We start from the raw sequence: 22,084 nt of genomic DNA on the forward strand, positions 1-22,084 counted from the left end.
ATCCACAATTAATAAAGAATAACCAAGGAACTCATGAAATTGATGTGTAGATGGTAGCAAATCTCCTCCGAGATGATGGAAGTTGAGTGATTGAACCTAATATCTTCTTTACCTCTTCCTCCTCTTTCATTCTCTGATAATTTGCGTGTGTCAAATAATGTGTAAAATGAGCCTAAAACTGCCACTTATAAATCATGAAAAATTGTCAATTTGCGGTTGCACTTACGTGTACTCGAGTTGAGTAAAGTATAGGCACAACTCGACTCGGTCGAGTCAAACTCTCTGTCTTGATGGGTTTTTTTTATCTCTTAGGATGACTCTGGTCGAGTCACTTTTCAGCACAAGTCGACTCGGTCGAGTCAAAGCTTCTGTCTTGGCAGTTTTTTATCTCTTAGGATGACTCTGGTCGAGTCACTTCTTGCCACATTCCAACTCTGGTCGAGTCAAGTTTAAAAACTGCTTCCAACTTCATTTTTTACTTCAGACTTCGTTCCAACTTCATTTTATACACTTCATTCCACTTCCTACACAAGAAAAACACACTTTTGCAAGCATTAAATCATATTAATCATTCAAAGATATGGGAATAAAGATAGCATATTTGATTCACATCATTTATCCATGCCTTTGTATTTTTGAGATACATTCTTGGCCATATTGTAGAGTATGCCTTCAAGATTATCGTATGCCCCTCTGCTAAGGATACCATACTTAAGTTTCCATGATACTCCTAGATGGATTGTTCTAAGACAAAAAAAAAATGGTGGTGAAAATAAACTTAAAATCTTTCTCTATGTGCAGGAAGATGGGTGTCATCGTAAGGATTAACCCCACCCTTAATGTCTTTATTCTTCCGTAGCTATCGTTTTTTAGGAACAAGCCATACAAGCGTTTTCCTGGGTCACTATTGCAACAAAGCGATCACGTAAGAGAGATATAGTTCTTTAAGGATTGAGTTATGTTCATCAAGAGAAAAGCAGCAGTAGATTGATGATTTGTATGTACCACTACCAATAATTTGCAGAGAGAGAAAGAATGGGAAATGGAAAGATATGGATCATGAACTTTACTGGGTTGTTGGAATATCCCATTTGACCCGACCCTGAAGTTTTCTGGTCGAAATCTTGCGCACGTGGCAAGCCTGAATCTGACATGGAAAACGCTGAAAATTCATTAACCCTAAAAGTCATAAACTTTTCCCGTTTTCCGATTTTTCCATAAACTTTTCCCAATATCTCGTCGCGATTTCTTCTCTCAAATATATTAAATATTCTAGGTATAAAATTAAATCTGAATACATTAAATATTGAATAACTAAAGTAAATTACAATGGACATAGAATAAGTAAACCCAAATAGGAGTATTACTAAAAAATTATTTCATCAAACCCTTCAAATCGCATCTCTCTCTTTCTCTATCTCTCCCAAATCGGCAGCACCCACCTCACTCGCCGGCGCTCCTTCCGTCCTGACTCGCCGACCACCTCCTTCAACTCAACCTGGCAGTACAACATTTGGTTTGATTCAACTTTCTTTAACTTAAGATTCAATTTTTGGAAGACTCAAAAGGGTGTAGTGATTTCATCCAACTTGTCCTTTTTATTAGTATGGATTCCTTCCAATTTATGGTGCTTCCTAAGTTTAATTTATCCATCAAATTTGTTGTATACAATTGATTTCAGGCCAACTAGATATCGCTGGAACATGGATTGATTGGATTAATCCATCCTTGTCAAAATTTGGAATTTGCAATTTTCAACAACTTTTAGCTATGTGATACACAATCTTAGTTGACTGTGATTACTGCCATCACTTTTCTATATCAAGAACTTAAGTTTAGAAACTAGAATTTGAGTTAGCTTACTGACTGTGATTAGTGCATTTTCTAGTGAAGGTTATAAATATAATTTTTCAAATTTGTGGTTGAACAATTGTAGATTTTTATGTGTTTGCTGTAGGTTTTACATCTTGAGGCCAAGGTATATTTTGCTAGTAACCTTGTAGATTCAGCTTCTTCTTCGGTGTTGTAAAGATGGTGGAGACACTTTTTGAAGATATATTTCGAAATGTAAGGCCACATGGAATGAATGAATTAAGCAGCCATGAGGTCCAAGGCTTTCAATAGGGTATCCTTAAAGCGGGCTAAATCAAGATTGACATTTTGTTTATTCACTAGGAGCGTGAAATAAGCTGGTTGTCCTATATTGTCACGATATTTGAGAGGGTTTGTGTATAGTAGACTGTCTTTGGAATAATTCCCCAAAAATGAGCTCTCATTTGGTGCGATCTTATACTCCAAATACTTCAACTTCATCTCCTGCGGATTCTTCGCAAAGCACATCCTCGCCTGATCATCCAGCCCCCACGGTATGATTTGGATCACAACTGACAATGAAAAATGATTGGAGCCATTAATGTAAATCAATATATTTATAGATAGGTCGACTCACCAGCATTGGATATGATCAATTGATAACTATTTTAAATTGATAACCGACAATTATGTCAACTCATGTTAAACATCTAGTATAATGCAGGTTATAAACATAGTTGTCAGTTACTATTAATTTAAAATAGTTGTCAACTTAACAGGACCCTACCAGCATTTTCAGGTAGAAAGAGCATGTTTGTGAGAGCAGATCCATGAACTGCGACCATGATGTCGAATGTGTTAACGATTTTGGCAGAGTACTCAACATGATCTCCTAAATCATGTATAGCGGGATCGAAGCCAAGCATCCGTGCTAGCTTGAGCAGCTCGAGCTCATTCATCAGCTTACGATTTTTCGTTCTAGAAACAATGAGCATCCGGGGCCGAATATGGTCGCCCACTAAGTCTCTCTTCAAGGAGTAGGTGGTGCGTAAAAGCCTGGTGAGGTTTCGGGTGGAAAGGCTCGACAACGGGGAGGGATCAATGGAAAGGTCGGATGGATGAGCTTTGAGTCCCACAATCAAATTTGTGAAGCAAAGAGTTCGATTCTTGTCTCTATCGATGTCGACCACCTCGTATTTGGAGAGAGTTTCTATGGTTTTTCTATGCACGGAAGTGACGCAAGAAGCATTGTGGTTGGTGACGAGGAAGATAACGTTGCGGTTGAAGCGTTGGGACGTGGCAAAGAGCGGGACCATCACGTCGCTCACGCTGTGGAAGTAGTTTAGGGCTATTCTAGCGGTGGAGAAGAGGATGGCCGGGGCGTCTAGGGTTTTTGTACAATGGGGGAGTTTTTCGGGCGGCACTGCCTTTATTTGGAAAGCGGAGACGGAATACATGGCAAGCGTGAAGCCTTTTCGAGCGTATGGTTTGATTGTGTGGGGGATGTTCGGGTTGTCCATTGAACCGATGAAAACGGTGGCTGAGCTTCCCTCCAGGCGTACATCGCCCGTGAATTCGTACGCGTCGGATCTTGAGTTAGAGTAGTTCAGCACTCTGCTCTCGCCTCCATATTCTGACATACAAATACACAAATACTTAGCCATACTACTTCCATACATAAATAAGTATTTGACAAACTTACTAATTTGATAACCACGCAAGTAGAATGACTTGGAAACTGCGGTAAAGTCGAATGTCATTGTTATCATACATATGATTGTTGTAAACGTCAATATTTTCTGCCACCAGTTGCTCCTTGAATTTATCTTTTCAAACCCCATTGTTACCTTATTGCTGGAATATATACAAAGTATCAGAATAGATTGAAGTTTGTAAGAGTTAAATAAATGACAAATATTGAACTCATAAAACAACTCAATGTATATTATTCTGCAATATATAAGATGTAATCAAGCAAAAGGTTGAGTTCCAAAGATTTGTTATGGAAAACTAAGAGATTATATAAGCGATCAACATGCTAATGTCCTTCCTCTTTATGTGTGTAATAATTTATACTGTACTTATCTAACATATGGTATATTTTGGTATAAATAAATTTGATACTAGTTTTACCGTCCCAAGCTAGGAAATTGATTAAATAGTCAAGACATATAAGAGAAATATTACTATAAAGGTAATTTTGTTGATGTTAGAATCAAATGTTGATAGCATTACCATTTTATATGATTGTATCATAACCGTTTTTTATTATTTATTGATTTTATCGATATATATTTGACATGTTTTATTTTCATTAGCTAAAATGCTTGTACTTTCTCCATTTCTTTTACTTCATACAAGTAATTATTTAACTATTTTTCATGTGATTGCCTATTAAATTCATTATCCAAATCAGGTGATGTGGGATAATTTCATAGTGTTACGTGGGGATGTCAATCGGGCCGGTCTGTCGGGTTTCGGGGCAACCCCACTCGGGTTGCGGGCTAATCGGGTTGTGATTTCTTTCAAGTTATGAAAGTTCAAGCCTAACCCTAAAAAGCTCGGGTTTCGTGCTAGCCCATCGGGTTATTCGGATTGTTGCCGCTAATATTAACATGCGATCAATCCAATAAATAATAATTAAAATTAGTTATATTCATACAATTAAAACATTTAATTATGATATATTTGAGATATATGCTTAAACTCAATCATAAACATGATCAAATACTAATATTTGGGCTATTTCGTGGAATTTTAATGCATGGTTTAGAAATTTAAATACTTTTTTGTGAATTTGAAGTTTTAAATTTGTTTATCAATTATTATATTAACAAAAATTTAATATATAATTTGTATATTTAATATAAAATTGAAAGTAATTTTTTTAGTTATCTATATTATAAAATTAATCAATAAAGTGTCGAATTAGGAGCGAAAAATAGAACAATAGAGATTTTATCGGGTTTTCAGGCCAGCCCGTCGGGTTTTCGGGTCTGGCCCTAATGGGTTGCGAGTTAGTCGGGTGCGGGCTAGTCGGGTTTTGATTTTATAGGGCTAGAAATTTCCAGTCCTGACCCTATAAATTTGGCGGGCTATTCGGACCAGCCCACGAGTTACGGGCTACACTGACCTCCCTAGTGTTACGTACTAGAAACATGATTATAGAAGTGTAGAATCGTCCCAGTTTGAAAGAAGAATAACTCTATATACAAGCATCAATTCAATTTTCGTAACCCATAAAATAATAATTTTTTCGGTACCTCTATAGTTGAGTGGTATTACTTTTTCTTGTTTCACTATACCTGAGTTATTATTTTTATATTTTAACAAAAAGCAACACATTATCATTTCCCTTACTTTACTCTCATCTTGTACTTTATTATCTCTTTATCTCTCTACTTTTATTCTTTTTTACTATTTCATACCTTCGTCTTCGACAATATGTATCATTTTATATGATTAGAATTATGATGCCATTGCAGATTATATTGCTATTTGTTTCATAAATATATTAAGAGATGAAAAGAAAATAAAATAAAAGAGAATGATACTTCCCAAAATAGGAAAATGACTTAATTAACAAGGAACGGGGAGAGTACCACTTTTTAAGTTCATAGCAAGTAGGATAAATATTCAAGTGGGAAGCCACGTTTTATTTAATTTGTGCCCAATAGGCTAAACAAACTGAAGAGCTGAGAGTTTAATGGTCAGCGACAGAGTGTTCAAAAATTAAAAACCCTTGATCCAGAAAATCCTCTAAACATTGGGTCTAGGAACTCAAAGAATCTTGAGCTACCTGTCGTTGGGCACACAATCACTACCTTAATCTCCCCTTCAAAATCCTCAACCCGCTTTAGCTAAAAGATTAGTACAGGGAAGTAGGGATCGAATCCACATAGATGAATGCATAAGTAAACATGTTCACAGACCTGGAAACTGTTTTTGGCTGCTGCCACGCAATTTTTTTGGGGTTGAGACTTACTTACTAGACTTAGGAATTTAAAGAACTTATCCTAACAGCTAGATCTAGATGGGATCTTTAAAGCATGCATAAACCAGAATAAAGCAAGACAATCACTAGACCGAGCAAAAAGCTATCTAAACTAACCTAGACTTGGGAAAAATTAGACGTGGGGACCATTCCCCAAAATGACAGAGTACGACTGAAAAGCTGCAAAATAACTAACCTAAGGACTAACTAACAACGACATCATCTTCTCCAACTTTTATCATTAGACTACCAGTGAAAACAGAGCAAAGCGAAAATCGAAACAAGGTGAATGAAATTAAACCGATAGAAACGAAGAACAGGTAAAACTAATGCGGATCTACGACTACTAGACGAGGCTAACAAGAATGCAGAATTTAAACAACAAAATCAAGCGAAAACAAGCAGATCCATCCACGGGACGCTTAATCCACTCCGGATCCAAGCCATCCACAACAATCAAACATCATTTCCACCTCCGATCCTCACAAGTTTACGCAGATTCAACCGATCAACAACAACTTTTTCACAATCCAACTCTAAACTCAAATCAACCAACAATAATCAGCAAATCAAAACTACGACAAAGCGATAAGGTAAACGAAACAAAAATAACGACATCCATTGCAAAATACGAAGTATTCAACGACAATAACGAAACAGAGCCGAGCCTCGAACAGCGAGGACTCGGAAAGTACAATAAGTATTCACAATATTATAAACAATAGGAGTAAAAAAAGAGAAATGTACTCCTCCCAACCCACTCTAAATGAAACATTCATATTCGACAAATGATTTTATACAACTTTAATTTATAACATTAGTGGAGTAAAATAAAATAAAATAAATGACAAATGGGAGATGTATGAATAAGTATCAAAAAGTATGAGTTTTCAAATAAGATATAGTAGTAAAAATAAAAGAAAATACACGACTAAATATCAAAGAGGAAAAATCCAAGCATTGAACTATATGATATATTTTTCAAATAGTGAGTACTTTTTGAGTATTCAGATAACATCAACTAATATAGGACTTCAAGAGGAGATGTCATATTAGGAATTTGGATATTTCCATTCATACAACAAAATGAATAATCTTGGATTAGTTGCGTTATTTGGTTTGCCAAAGCGTTTCTCAACCCAAAAGAATCTACCACGGTGTGAACACGTTATTATGCATCACCAACATCCTTATATTTTGCAAAAGAAAAAGAGAAATATAAAACAAATATAAAAAAATTAAAAATAAAGAATCAAAAGAAATTCTAAATTGAATACATAAATAAAAAATTTCACGATCAATATATTTAATTTTTCAAAAAAAAAGGGATAAAAAAATACCTTCATCTTGATTTAAAATCAACGAATGAAAATTATTCTTATTAACAATGCATGAATTACGTTGATAAAGAACAACATCACCTGTAATTACAAGACTTTGAATAGAACCACCAATATCGGCTACACAAAAAATAAATTAATTTTAGTAAAATCGAAGATAAAGATATAATTTAATATAAGAAGGAAAATTATAATGTGAATACATAAATAAATAAAAATACCTCCATCTTGATTTCATTTTCCTTCTTTTATTTTAATCCATACTCATTAATATTCCTTGCAAGCTCTTAATGAATTAGTATCTGCAATGTAATCCAAGTTTTTACTAATTAATGTCACAAAGAAAAGGTTAAAGTGATGCATTTATTTGGGGCAATAAAAAGAGAAGCCCGATTTTGCAGCTCATGCAACATAGGCTATCAATCATATTTCCTGTAAGCCTCGATGGAATTAGTATCTGCAGTTTAATCAAAGTCCTTATAATCAATGTAAGAAACTTAGGCAAACGTGAACCATTTATTTGTCCCTGTATATAGGGGTGCGAATATGAGTACCCGAAATTACAGCGGATCGGATATCGGCTAGGTATTTTATACGACTTTTTAGTTTGGATATCCGGGTTTTTTGGGTCAGGTCCCTGTGGATATTAGGTCGGGATCGGGTAACCCTAATACCCTATATCCGTATTTCCAGCCCCTATATGTATAGATACGAAGCATTTAATTACTTAATTCAGAATAATTAATTTTCAAATATATACATAGTCCAATAAATTAGAAGTCCCAACTAAGATCAAACTTCTAAAACATAATAGGAGAGCCCAACACCACATTAAAACTCTATTTGATTAAAAAATCTTTCAATTATAAAACTCTATACTATTAATTAAAGTCTAAATCATAAAATCTCATGTTTAAGAAAAATACAATAATAAACAAATTAACTAACAACCAAATAAAGAAAAAAAAAAAAACCCAAAATTAATTAATTAGTTAATGAAATGTGGGCATGGAAGTAAACTTCCACTTATATACAAAATAAACGAATAAATACGTACTACTACTACTATGTACAGTAATGTATAGATATTGCCTAATTATTATATATTCTAGGCATAAATTAAATCTGAAATACATAACTAAAGTAAATTAGTATGGGCATAGAATAAGTAACTCAAATGGGAGTAGTACTAAAAAAATATTTCATCAAACCCTTCAAATCGCATCTCTCTTTCTCAATCTCTCCCAAATCGGCAGCACCCACCTCACCGCCACGACCACCGGCTGTTCAGCCTCCTTCCTCGCTCCTTCCGTCCTGACTCGCCGACCACCTCCTTCAACTCAACCTGGCAGTACAACATTTGGTTTGATTCAACTTTTTTAACTTAAGATTCAATTTTTGGAAGAGTGTAGTGATTTCCTCCAACTTGCTCTTTTTATTAGTATGGATTCCTTCCAATTTATAGTGCTTCCTAAGTTTAATTTATCCATCAAATTTGTTGTATACAATTGATTTCAGGCCAACTAGATATCGCTGGAACATGGATTGATTGGATTAATCCATCCTTGTCAAAATTTGGAATTTGCAATTTTCAGATAACTTTTAACTTTGTGATACACAATTTTAGTTGACTGTGATTACTGCCATCACTTTCCTATATCAAGAACTTAAGTTTAGAAACTAGAATTTGAGTTAGCTCACTGACTGTGATTAGTGCCTTTTATAGTGAAGATTATAAATATAATTTTTCAAATTTTGGGTTGAACAATTGTAGATTTTTATGTGTTTGCTGTAGGTTTTACATCTTGAGGCCAAGGTATATTTTGCTAGTAACCTTGTAGATTCAGCTTCTTCTTCGGTGTTGTAAAGATGGTGGAGACACTTTTTGAAGATATATTTCGAATTGATGCAATAGATCCGGATGGAAAAAAGTTTGATAGGGGTATGATTTTTTAAGCCCATCCATTTTACTGCTCTTATTCTGTTTATTGTGTTGTGTATTCCTTTTTAATGCTTAAACTGACATTATTGGCCAATGGATTAAAAGCATTGTATGTAGAGTTGTTTTCATCATGCCATCGTTTTCATGTTATGGTTCTTACATCTTGGTTTTTTCGTTTAGTCTCTCGTATTTCTGCTAGGAGTGAGCAGTTTGATATGCTGATGCACCTTGATGTCAACACTGAGATTTTATCCGATGCGTGCTGGGGAAAAGTTCATGATGGTATTAGCGTCCACTTTGAACTTGGACGGAACTCCCGATTCTGGTTATTACACTCCGGTAAAAAAATCATGATCTATCTACTTTGGTTTTAACGAGTAGTTGCAATTTTCGATGAGGTAGATTTTTTCTAGTAGTTAATTGGCCGCAGGAAAACCTAAAATCAACTAGTTTAGTAAATGAATGTTTTGAGACTCCCTCCCTGATGCATATATACGCTCCTAGCCTGATCTCATGGTATCATTAATGGCTATCTAAGCTGAACACAACAAAAAAACTTATGCGACATTTTTGGCTTTAATATTCTGTTATTGTTAATGTAGTTTGAAATAGTTAGATATGATGATTCATCCAGTGCTCCAAATCTTTGTGGTATCGAGTGCTTGTCAGCTCTTATTTGCTTTCTCATTTCAGGGTAACAAGAAGTCGCTTGCTGATAAGTTCGACTATGTCATGCAAGGTAAACTGTACAGAATCTCTGAGGAATCTAGCGAGAAGCAAGTCAAAGCGTATGTTTCCTTCCCTTGTCCTGCATTGATCTAACATATTTCTCCTCATTTCGTTTCCTTAACACAGTATATGCGTTCGCACTTCACCTCAACTACCATAATATTAGACTTGTGTTGAAGAGTCACCTGTAGTTTTATGTTTAAGCGTTATTGTCTCATTCCCTCTGGCTATCTTGTTTGTTTCAATTTGGCTCCAGGGATATATACGTGTCATTCGGTGGACTCCTAATGATGCTCAAGGGGGATCCTTCCATTGCTGCAAGATTTGAGCTTGACCAGAGGCTGTTTATTCTGATTAGGAAGGTTTGAGTTTGAGATGTTACTAGGCAAAGAAAATGCCTCACCTTTCGTACTATGCTATTGGCTAACATGTTCCTTGCATTTGAATGACTGATAATATATTGACATAACTTGTCGACTACTTGTTTCATAGAAATGGTGGAGTACTCTCTCTCACACACTCATTTTTTTAATGTCGCACCGTTGATCAAATAAATTTTCTTTTATTTATACTAATTTGTGGATCAACATCAGTTCATAGTTTATTTTGGGACATCAAATTCCCCTGAAGCAAGGATCTGGGTCATTTGCTTTCTTTTCTTTTCTTCTACAATTTCCACTCCAAATCTGTTGGTAAGGAGGAGTAGTAAATCACAAAAAGATGCAATTTTTATCAATTCTAATCAATTTTCAGTCTCGGCAGCATTCCAATTCCAAATCTGTTAATTGAGTAGATCTTAAGAAGATGCAATCTTTGTCAGCCGTATTATAAACAATTATGATGAATATTAGTTGCTACAAATTTGGATGCTAACTCAATATCATATTATTAGGATAGCGTACTAATCAATATTCCTAATCAATATTCCTAACTGACAATAATCAAATTTGGCTCAATTAAAAGAAGCCAGAAGCATATTAAGTCAAGATCTGACCAAAATTGTAGAAAATTTCTCTTCAAACCAAACAAAACTTTATAAATAAGGGAAGATAATCATATCACAATATCTGTAACTCAAAATTTTTGTCCCCCACAAAAAATAATTCGAAATCCTCTCTCTTGATATTTTCTTTTTCCTATGGTTAGAGTTTTGATAGCTTATTGCGCATTTCTTATGTAATAATCCAACTTTTGACTAAAATAGAAGATTCTAAATTTTAATTTTTTCACTAGAGCGAAAAAAGTTGCATCTAATTATTTCAAGAGTAAAAGCCAAACTTGGTCCTGAACAAAAGATAAAAATCTAGGACCAAAATCGTGAAATGAGCATATGTACAAGATCAATTTTGGCCTTACTCTTATTTCAAATAAGGAATATTATGATCTCCATATGCATCTAATTGTTTCACCTTCATGTCGAGTTGCGTTCTAGAATAGATTTAATTTATTGAAATTAACTTGTAAATTTTCAAAAGTCATCTTATGAGATCCTCATAAATCATATATTTACTATATATCTTCGGCAACACCAAATTTCTTTTAAAGTATTTTTATATTTCCAAGACAACATGTGATTTTCGATGTGATTAATATACGAAATGCCCCTTCATTGGATAGAATACGCAAGATCGATGTGATTTTCGGGTACCCGATCCAAAAATTCTCAAAATCCAATGCCCGATATCTGATTCGAATTTGATTTCGGGTATCCAGATACTCGACTCGGGTATCCAGTCCCGATTGTGATTTTGATTATTTTTATTTTTTATTTTTGAAAATTAACTACACACTTCTAGAATTTATATAATATTATTTAACTCGAATTTAATACAAAGTTGAAGTAGTATTCAAGAGAACATAACTACAAATACAAACTTCTTGTTGCAGTTCGAATTTAAGAGAAAATAAATGCAAATTTTTAGGAATACAAAATTCTTGTTGTAGTTCGAATTTTAGACAAATTGTAGTAGTTAGAATTTAAAAGAAAATAACTGCAAACTTGGAAAAATACAAAATTCATAAGTTATACTCCACATATTAGCATCTTTCATCCATCCACAATAAGTCAATAACCATCAAAATTCATAAGTTCAAACATTCATCCTTTATAAATATCACAATTCAATAATTCATAAGAATCAAGATCTAACAATAACAACATCAAAAATTCAAAATACAAAATATCACAAGTCAATGAAATTAAAATGTAATTAAAAAATTAAAGTGATATTAGCACCTAATATCATGGAACTTTCAAAAAATTGGGTTTTTCTCACAAAGTTTTAAATTGGCAAATAATATAACGAACTTTACCCCGAGTTTGTTATTTTCCACCAGTGAAAAAATTCATGTACTATTAATAGATTGAAGAACAAACTTGAAGGGTGTGCTTCAAGAAAAACTATTCTCAAATATTGAAAATCTTGAAACTCTTAAAGTTGTTGTTAAGAAATTACGGGAAAAAATTCGTATCATGATATTATTTGCCAGAATTTTTTCATTGGTTGGAAATAACAAACTCGGGGTAAAGTTCGTGATATTATTTGTCAAATTCAAAGTTCGTGGAAAAAACTAACTTTGTGAAAGTTTCATGATATTAGGAGCCAATATCCCAAAATTAAATTACATATCTTATACGCTAACTATTAAGTAAGTATTAATTAAACTGTAGTTAAGAAATTAAATAACATTTAACTATAATAAAAACATTATTTATTAATTTTAGAAAATAAATCGGATAGTTCGGGAACCCGATACCCGGTCTAGAGCCTTTGTCCTAGCGGCAAGGAGCTTAGACATCAATGTATGAGGTGCCGAGTTCGAGCCCTCTTGACAACAGTCGTACTTTCCTCCTTTCTTAGGAGTTTATTTGTAATTCCCTCCTCATATAGGAGTTAATTTTTTTAAAAAGAAAAAAAAATCCGATACCCGATAATCCAAAATTTTCACTACCAGATCCCGATCCGATGCCCGAAAAATCGGGTTTCGGGTATCTAATTATTCGACTTTTTCAGGTTTGAATATCAAGTATCCAATACCCGATATCCATTTTGACAGACCTAGATGTGAGAGACGAGAGAATGAGAAGGGCAAAAGCTCACTTTGCACAGTAAACACATAAGCATGGCATGATTGTCTAATATTCCATATCATCATTATCAAAGAAGCATACGCAATGACGGTGTCGTATGTTTGCAAGTTTGCTATGCGTAGTTTGAATTTGATGAATACCAACTATTCTAATTTAAGTAACGGCCTCTCTATAGTTTACATTTTTGTTGCCGAATAAAAATTTAGTGGTCAGACATATTGACACGTGTGTCCAACCCATCACAATTGCAAAAGAAAAACAAAGAAAAAAAGGAAAGAAATGGTTTCAACAATTATAATTAGTTAAACATACCAAGTATGTCCGGACCACCACTGCCGTATCCAAAGAGTTCGATAACCAACAATGTCAAATAATAGAAAGCTTCAAAACCTAACGTGAAATCGGCTTCCCTATTTTTTATTCTATAAATAATTAAAAAACTATGCTACTGAGGTGGGTAGATATTTGTAGTATTAGAATATCAGACACTCGAAAATCCATCGTGAATTAGATGCATATGAACCTAGACGTATAGCCGACTAGGCTATAGTAAGTAATGTGCATGTCATGTTACATATGGAGAGTATATAAAGGCACGTGTTCACCTTTATCTAGCTCAACATCTTATTTATTTTATTTGATTTTTTTGCTTATCAGTGCGCTGATTTAACGACTGATTCCATGTGTTTAATGTATTGAGATTTGGGATACAGCCGAAATCGAAGCATATTAAGATCCTCATAGAATTTGGCATTTTAAAGAGATTTAACTAAAATTAAAAACTCATTGACCGCACGTTACGTTATAATAATCCATTAATCTCTATAAATAATGTAATAGTTTGATCGGATATAGATTTTATGAAATGTAATGGAAATAGAATTGAAAAAATGATAAAATAAAATCTTTGGCATTTTAAAGAGATTTAACTAAAATTAAAAACTCATTGACCGCACGTTACGTTATAATAATCCATTAATCCCTATAAATAATGTAATAGTTTGATCGGGTATAGATTTTATGAAATGTAATGGAAATAGAATTGAAAAAATGATAAAATACAATAATAAAAAGTGAAATTTGATAAATTTTTATAGGACAGAAAAAAATGAAAATGTAACAAAATTTTAGCGATAGAGTACTAGGATAAGTACTAATAAGATAAGATAAAAATGTGAGCGCATTCGAAAACCCTTGGCACCACAAACAAAATGGCAACCGCTCAACTCCTTCACTCCTCCTCCTCTTTCCTCCACCACCGGCGCAGCCTCATATCATGCACAATCACGGCCACCCCGCCGCCAGTCCCGCGGCCAATCCCCGCGGCCGAATTCTCGGCGAGATACGTCCCCTTCAGCTCCATCTCCAGCAACACCCCCAGCGCCGAGTCCTACTCCCTGGACCAAGTCATCTACCGCAGCTCCGACGGCGGCCTCCTCGACGTCCAGCACGACATGGCCGCCCTCCGCCGCTTCGACGGCCAGTACTGGCGCGCCCTGTTCGACTCCCGCGTGGGCAGCACGCGCTGGCCCCACGGCTCCGGCGTCTGGTCGAAGAAGGAGTGGGTCCTCCCCGGCATCGACGACTCCGACATCGTCTCCGCCTTCGAAGGCAACTCCAACCTCTTCTGGGCTGAGCGCTTCGGCAAACAATTCCTCCACATGAACGACCTCTGGGTCAAGCACTGCGGCATCTCCCACACCGGCAGCTTCAAGGATTTAGGCATGACCGTTTTGGTCAGCCAGGTCAACCGCCTCCGCAAATTGAACCCCCGCTCCCTCTTGGGCGTCGGCTGCGCCTCCACCGGCGACACCTCCGCCGCCCTCTCCGCCTACTGCGCCTCCGCCGGGATCCCCTCCATCGTCTTCCTCCCTGCCAACAAGATCTCCTTGGCGCAGCTCGTGCAGCCAATCGCAAACGGCGCCTTCGTCCTCAGCATCGACACCGATTTCGACGGCTGCATGAAATTGATCAAGCAAATCACGGCGGAGCTTCCGATCTATCTAGCCAATTCGCTGAATAGCCTCCGATTGGAAGGGCAGAAGACGGCGGCGATCGAAATTCTGCAGCAATTTGACTGGGAGGTCCCCGATTGGGTGATCGTCCCGGGCGGGAATTTGGGGAATATTTATGCATTCTACAAGGGTTTCAAAATGTGCGAGGAATTAGGGCTGGTGGATCGCATTCCGCGCCTGGTGTGCGCGCAGGCGCGGAATGCGAATCCGCTGTACCGCTACTACGCGTCGGGGTGGGCGGAGTTCGCGGCGGTGAAGGCGGAGACGACGTTCGCCTCCGCCATTCAGATAGGGGACCCGGTGTCGATCGACAGGGCGGTGTACGCGCTGCGGAGCTGCGAGGGGATGGTGGAGGAGGCGGGGGAGGAGGAGCTGATGGACGCCATGGCGCTGGCGGACTCGACGGGGATGTTTGTGTGCCCGCACACGGGGGTGGCGCTGGCGGCGCTGATGAAGCTGAGGGGGAACGGGACGATCGCGGCGGGGGATCGGGTGGTGGTGGTGAGCACGGCGCATGGGTTGAAGTTCACGCAGGCCAAGATTGATTACCACTCGGGCCGGATCCCGGAGATGGAGTGCCGGTATGCGAATCGTCCGCTGACGGTGAAGCCTGAGATTGGGGCGGTTATGGATCACCTCAATAAGATGCTGCTGTCTCACACCAGATGACCACACGTGCCATTGTATTTTGCCACGTGCTTCCAAAAACCTGTCTTTTTCCTATAACAAATATGATATGGTTATAGTTTTATTCACTCCGTCGCATTTTTACTTTTTAAGAAATTCTTTAACTTTGTGAAAGCAAATGTAAAATGAGTTAGTAGAATTTAGATTTTGCTTTTATATATTGATTTTAAAATAAAATATTAGTCCTAATGAGTTAGGTGAATGGAGATGTATTATTTATTCTCTTATTCTTCGAATAAGAATTATTAATTTTCATTTTGGTCTGTCTCTAATTAAGAGTAGCACTATATTTTTACTATAAATGGTAAGTAGGTCCTACATTCCCCTAACTAATTTCATTCTCATTTTATTATAAACTAATATAAAAAAGTAAGTCTCATATTCCACTAATTTTTTCAATCAACTTTTATTTATATTTCTTAAAATTCGTGTCCGGTCAAAGTGCTACTTCTAATGGTGGACGGAAGGAGTATTTGTTTAGAATGAAAAAAAAATTAAATCACCGATATTTTAAAATAGCAAAATGAGATATTATTTTTATACGGGAATAGGAGATAATAATAGAAAAGGTTGATTTGAATTTTCAGAAGGATATTGATTAAGAGGGTGGAGTGGGGGCAGTAGCATTAGCATGTGAGGATAGATTATGATGGAGACAAGTACAATCAGGGAAACCAGTGCTCTGCTTTCTGAATTCATGGCCACAATATATATCATCCTTGTGGTCTAGTGGATATTCTGATTTCAGAAAATAAATAAATAAATAAATAAATATTGCTATGTAAAGTAGAAAGTACCTAAGAAGATATAAAAGTTAACTCCACCACATAAAAATTGTACTGAGGATTCATAAAATGATAGTGTACTGTTAAAATGTGTAAATTTGTACTATTTGAAAATAAATCCGTTTTTCTTTATTGAAGAAATTTGTGATTTTGTTTGCATGTATTTGTAAAGCTTAATTTTGTCAGTATTTCATTGTATACAAAGGTCTAGTTATAAGCCAAAGCTTGGTCTCTTTTGTATTTGAAGCTATAAATGGAATGGATTTTCGATTAAAAACAAGTCTAGTTAGCCAGTGGCTAAGTTGAGGTTAATAGTAACTACTACCTCCGTCCCCCAAAATTTGCTACACTTTGATCCGACACGGGTTTTAAGAAATGTAATGGAAAGTGAGTTGAAAAAGTTGGTGGGATGTGGGTCCTACTTTTAAAATATTAGTTTTATAATAAAATGTGAGTAGGAATGAGTTAGTGGAATATGGGGTCCACTATCAAAAATGGTAAAAGTAAAGTGTATCAAATCTTCAGGAATTTTCAAGGACAGAGGTAGTAATATCTATGTACAAGAGTTTAAACGATGAGTGAGATAAAGATTTATACTAACAAAATACACAACTTCACTTCACTACGAAGAATTATACTATATTGCTTTAGGTGAAATTAATTTATTGATATCACTTTCACAAGGGTGCAAATATCAATACACTGTACAGTTTTGTCTTGTCTTCAGAGTTTCTCCACACGTTTTTTCTAATGCAATTTCACTCTTATGACGCATCTACGAGGAAAAGTATCAAATTGATTATTGGAATTATATATAAATTGATTATGACCGAATAATATCATTTTCCATAAAATTTACAAATCTTGCACTTATTATAGTGCTGATTGAGTCTCTAAATTAATGAAATACACTGAAATAACATATACTACCAAATGTTATACTAATAGATTTCACAAATGCATCATCAGTTGGTCAAAATATACTTAATTAAACCTCAATATTTTCATAATATAGTAGATGTAGATTTTATTGGAGTAAGGTAACACTTGTATGATCACATTTACTTATATATACAAAATTAAAAGCATTGATAGTATATATTTATTAAATACTACTCTCTCCGTTGTAGTAATAGAGTCATTTAAATTTTTGCGCTCGTTTTGAGAAAAAGAGTGCAGAAAATGAAATGAATTTATTATTATGAAATATAGTGAGTATAATTGTAGAATTTTGGGAAACAGTATCCAAATTCCAATTGCACTGTAATTTGACCACTAATTGCATAATTTAATTAATTATAATCGAAGGTTGGTTCACCCGTCTTACTCAATTTCATTTTTCTACTAATTATTTTGGTGAAGAATAGAGACAAATAAATTAGTAATTAATTCGACTTCACTAGACGTAAAGCTAGGTTTTAAAAAATAAAAAAAGCAAGTTGTGCATCAAATTATGCTATTAATACCCAACAAAACACAACACAAGTATTATACTCAAATAAAAAGCATGGCGCCCAAAACCAGCCAGTTCGAGTACGACTTCAACAAAGACAAAGCGGTGCAGAATAGCCGCGGCCTCGTCTACTCCAAAAATGTGCAATTTGAGCAGTTTGGCAACTTCGAAACCACCGCAAAATTCACCATCGCACCCAACGACACCGACACTTCCCCATATGACGACGGCATTGTCTTCTTCATAGACACGGCCGAGTACAAGGACGTCCACTCCTTTGCCCTCGTGTGTGACCACAGCTCCGACAACCCGGATTATTTAAACCTCGGGATCATCATCGGCGAGAGTACTTATGTATTGGTTCCAAACGAGTTTCTCGGGAAGGAGCTGACTCTGATCGGGTCCTACGTCGGGGACAGCCATGAAATCAAAGCATCCATCACTGTGTGGAAAAAACATGTGAAAAATGTGGGAGACCTTTGAGGTGGCCAAGACCTATGGCCTTTCATCTTAGGTAACCCCCAAATGCATTAAGAGATAATCTTGATTGCAAGGCCTTTCAAGTGCTTTCTCTAGCCTATAAATAGGCTTGATCTTGGAGTGGAGAATACACCAACAAAAAGCATTCTCTCTTCTCTCTAGTTCTCTACATCATAGTAGCATTGCATAGCTCGATTCTCGGAACTCCATCAAGTTCGCCGGTGCCTAGCGGGTTTGAGGTGCTTCTACACGCTAGGAGGAAGTCGTTTTATCTTTGGGGCAATACGTCATTCCGTGAGCACTAGCCGGGGTGTAATTTGTCTTGCGGAAAGAGGGCTTCCCTCGACTCGACTTATAGTTCGGTTTGTTTTATTAATTCCGTTGTAATTTTCATTCATTTTTTATTGTTGTTATCTTCCTTCGATTGTAATAATTAGAGTACCGCTTGTACACGACTTGAGAATTTTATCCCATTATTTCTAACAATCGCAAGACAAATTATTGTACTCTTCTAAGACAGGATTATACCAATCGAAGTTGGAGGAAACATGAGCTCCAAAGCTGGAATGAAGAAACAAACAGTCGCAATGTCGATGTGCAATGAAGTGGTTAATTCCTTGAGAGCTATTCTATTGAGAATTGTGTTTATCGTTTGTCATTTGACAAGCAAGACCAATTTTGACTTGGTAGTAATAATTGGGATGCATGTGGTGTTGAATATACCAATGCACATATGGTTCAATATAATTGTGTACTTATTGTTGGAGACAATATTGTGCAAATTATTTGAACGTGTTGTTATAAACAATAAAGATCACGAGGTGGTCGCAATGGTCTCCGACGTGGACCATGGTAATAATACAAATGAATGGTTTGTTGATACGGGTGCCACATGTCATGTGTGCTCCGAGAGAAGCATTTTTTCTACTTACAGATCTGTTGGAGGTAGAAAAGTACGCATGGGAAATCAAGCCTCTTCTGAGGTAGTTGGTGTGGGTAATGTGTTCCTAAAACTAGGATCTTGAAAGGTTTTTACCCTTAAGGATGTGCTGCATGTCCCATACATCCGAAATAATTTGGTGTCAGGCTCACTTCTAGTAAATCATGGATTTTCACTAGAATTTGAGTGTGAAAAGGTTATATTGACCAAGAATGGAAAATTCATAGGTGAAGGCCACCTAGTGAATGAGCTTTTTGAGCTGAATGTTACGGTCATTCACCGTGGAAAAGGAATATGCAATAAGGAAGATGGCACATCCTCTTATTTGCTTGAGAGCTCAGATTTATGGCATAACAGATTGGGACATGTAAATCTAAATGCTATAAAATATTAGTAAATCTTAATTTACTAAAAGTTGATAAGTTTAACTCACAAGAAAGATGTGAAGTGTGTGTTGGAGCCAAAATGGCTAAGCTGCCGTTCCATTCGGTAGAGCGGAGCACAAAACCTCTTGAGTTGATCCATACAGACGTATGTGATTTGAAATTTGTGCAAACAAGAGGTGGTAAAAAGTATTTCATCACTTTTATAGATGATTGCAGAAGGTATTGTTACCTTTACTTATTAAGAAGTAAAGATGAGGCAATTGAAGCGTTTAAAGACTTCAAAAATGAAGTTGAAAATCAACTTAATTGTCGAATTAAGTGTGTTCGAAGTGATAGAGGTGGCGAGTAAGTAGCGCCGTTTGCAGAGTTTTGTCATGCAAGTGGTATAATTCACCAAACTACGGCTCCATATTCTCCTCAATCGAATGGTGTTGCTGAACGCAAAAATCGAACACTGAAAGAGATGATGAATGCTCTGTTGATTAATTCAGGTTTACCCTAGAACATGTGGGGGGAGGCTGTGTTAATGGCAAATTATATCCTGAATAAGATTCCACTAAAAAATATGGATGTGACTCCCTATGAGTTGTGGAAAGGCAAGAAACCTTCGTATTCATACCTCAAAGTGTGGGGGTGTTTAGCAAAGGTAGAAGTGCCTCCTCCGAAACAAGTTGCTATTGGCCCTAAAACAGTCGATTGCATCTTTATTGGTCATGCACTTAATAGTAGTGCATATCGTTTCCTAGTCCATAAGTCAGTTGTGCCTGGCGTGGCTGAAGGATCAACGATAGAGTCAAGGAATGTTATATTCTTTGAGAATGTTTACCCTTGCAAGAGGCAGGAGGATCTTTCTAGTGAAAGAATGATGGATGAATCCACTAGTTCTAATCCTCCAAAAAGGACGAGGTTGAGTCCTGAGGATGTAGAACCAAGACGTGGTGAAAGAGTTAAAATTGCTAAGACTTTTGGTCCCGACTTCATAACCTTTATGTTGGATGATGAACCAAAGTCGTTGGCGGAAGCGCTGTCTGGCCCAGATGCGCCATTCTGGCAAGAAGCAATCAATAGTAAAATTGAATCAATTATGAGAAATAACACTTGGGTGTTAGTAGACTTGCCAGAAGGTTGTAAGAGCTTAGGGTGCAAGTGGATCCTGAGAAGGAAATATAAAACTGATGGTACTATTGAAAAGTACAAAGCTCACCTAGTTGTAAAAGGCTTTAAGCAGCAAGAAGGATATGGCTTCTTCGACACGTATTCACCCGTTACGAGAATCACTTCCATTCGGGTGCTTCTTGCGATTGCTGCTTTGCACAATCTTGAAATTAACCAAATGGATGTGAAAACTGCATTTCTGAATGGTGAATTTGAGGAAGAAATTTATATGGAGCAACCTGAATGGTTTGTAGTACCTGCCCAAGAAAGGAAGGTATGCAAACTAGTGAGGTCTCTATATGGATTAAAACAAGCGTCTTTGCAATGGCACTTGAAGTTTGACAATGTGATGTTGTCAAATGGGTTCACCATCAACGAGTGTGATAAGTGTGTTTACATTAAGAACACAAATAATGGCTTCGTTATTGTGTGTCTTTATGTTGATGATATGTTGATTATGGGCAGCAATAGTGCCATTATCAACGAGACCAAAAATATGTTGAATAGAAATTTCGACATGAAAGATATGGGTCTAGCTGATGTGATTCTCGGAATCAAGATTAAAAGGAATCCTAAGGGAATAGCTTTGACACAATCTCATTACATTGAGAAAGTGCTTAAAAAGTTTCACTCCTTTGACTGTGAGCCAGCTAAGACTCTATTGGAACCCAACGTGCATTTGAGTAAGCACACGGGTGAGCCTGTAGCTCAAGAAGAATATGCAAGGATCATAGAGAGTTTGATGTTTATCACAAACTGCACCCGACCATATCTTGCGTGTACAGTGAATAAGCTGAGCGGATTTACGAGCAACCCAAGCTCGGAACATTGGAAAGCTCTGCGTAGGGTTTTGAGATACTTGAAGTATACTCTTAACTTTGAGCTGCAGTACACAAACTATCCCCAAGTACTTGAAGGGTACTGTGATGCAAATTGGATCTCTAATTCAAAAGACTCGTTTTCGACGAGTGGGTATGTGTTCACTGTTGGGGGTGGAGCTGTTTCGTGGAAGTCAACGAAACAGACATGTATAGCTAGATCCACCATGGAATCTGAGTTTATCGCTTTAGACAAAGCAGGGGAAGAAGTCGAGTGGCTTATAAACTTCCTAGTAGATATTCCATGTTGAAATAAGCCAGTGCCGACAGTAGTGATACACTGTGATAGCCAAGCGGCTATAGGGAGAGCACATAGTGGCTTATACAATGGTAAGTCTCGACATATTCGTCGGCGACACAATACCGTGAGGCATTTGATCACAAGTGGTGTTATCGC

General features: G+C 36.6%; 2 protein-coding genes and 1 pseudogene across 3 annotated transcripts; 2 read left to right on the top strand and 1 right to left on the bottom strand.

Moving 5' to 3' along the window:
• Positions 1–2,579: 2,579 nt before the first annotated feature.
• LOC125195100 (alpha-1,3-arabinosyltransferase XAT3-like) lies at positions 2,580–3,476 on the bottom strand. Its single transcript, XM_048093297.1, has one exon. The coding sequence runs from the start codon at positions 3,474–3,476 to the stop codon at positions 2,580–2,582; it is 897 nt and encodes a 298-aa protein (XP_047949254.1).
• A 4,833-nt stretch (positions 3,477–8,309) lies between these two features.
• Positions 8,310–10,297, top strand: LOC125192629 (DNA-directed RNA polymerases II and V subunit 8A-like; annotated as a pseudogene). The gene is made up of 5 exons (XR_016137828.1): positions 8,310–8,509; positions 8,942–9,088; positions 9,269–9,427; positions 9,782–9,876; positions 10,074–10,297. The product of XR_016137828.1 is annotated as a DNA-directed RNA polymerases II and V subunit 8A-like (transcript).
• Positions 10,298–14,079: 3,782 nt separating this feature from the next.
• Positions 14,080–15,678, top strand: LOC125196193 (threonine synthase 1, chloroplastic-like). The gene has a single exon (XM_048094606.2). It carries the CDS (start codon positions 14,120–14,122, stop codon positions 15,590–15,592), a length of 1,473 nt encoding a protein of 490 aa, XP_047950563.1. The 5' UTR covers positions 14,080–14,119; the 3' UTR covers positions 15,593–15,678.
• Positions 15,679–22,084: the final 6,406 nt, after the last annotated feature.

This window comes from Salvia hispanica, chromosome 4, assembly GCF_029641045.1.
Source record: "Salvia hispanica isolate PSC_SH4W2 chromosome 4, Shi_PSC_v1, whole genome shotgun sequence".
Classification (NCBI taxonomy): Eukaryota; Viridiplantae; Streptophyta; class Magnoliopsida; order Lamiales; family Lamiaceae; genus Salvia; species Salvia hispanica.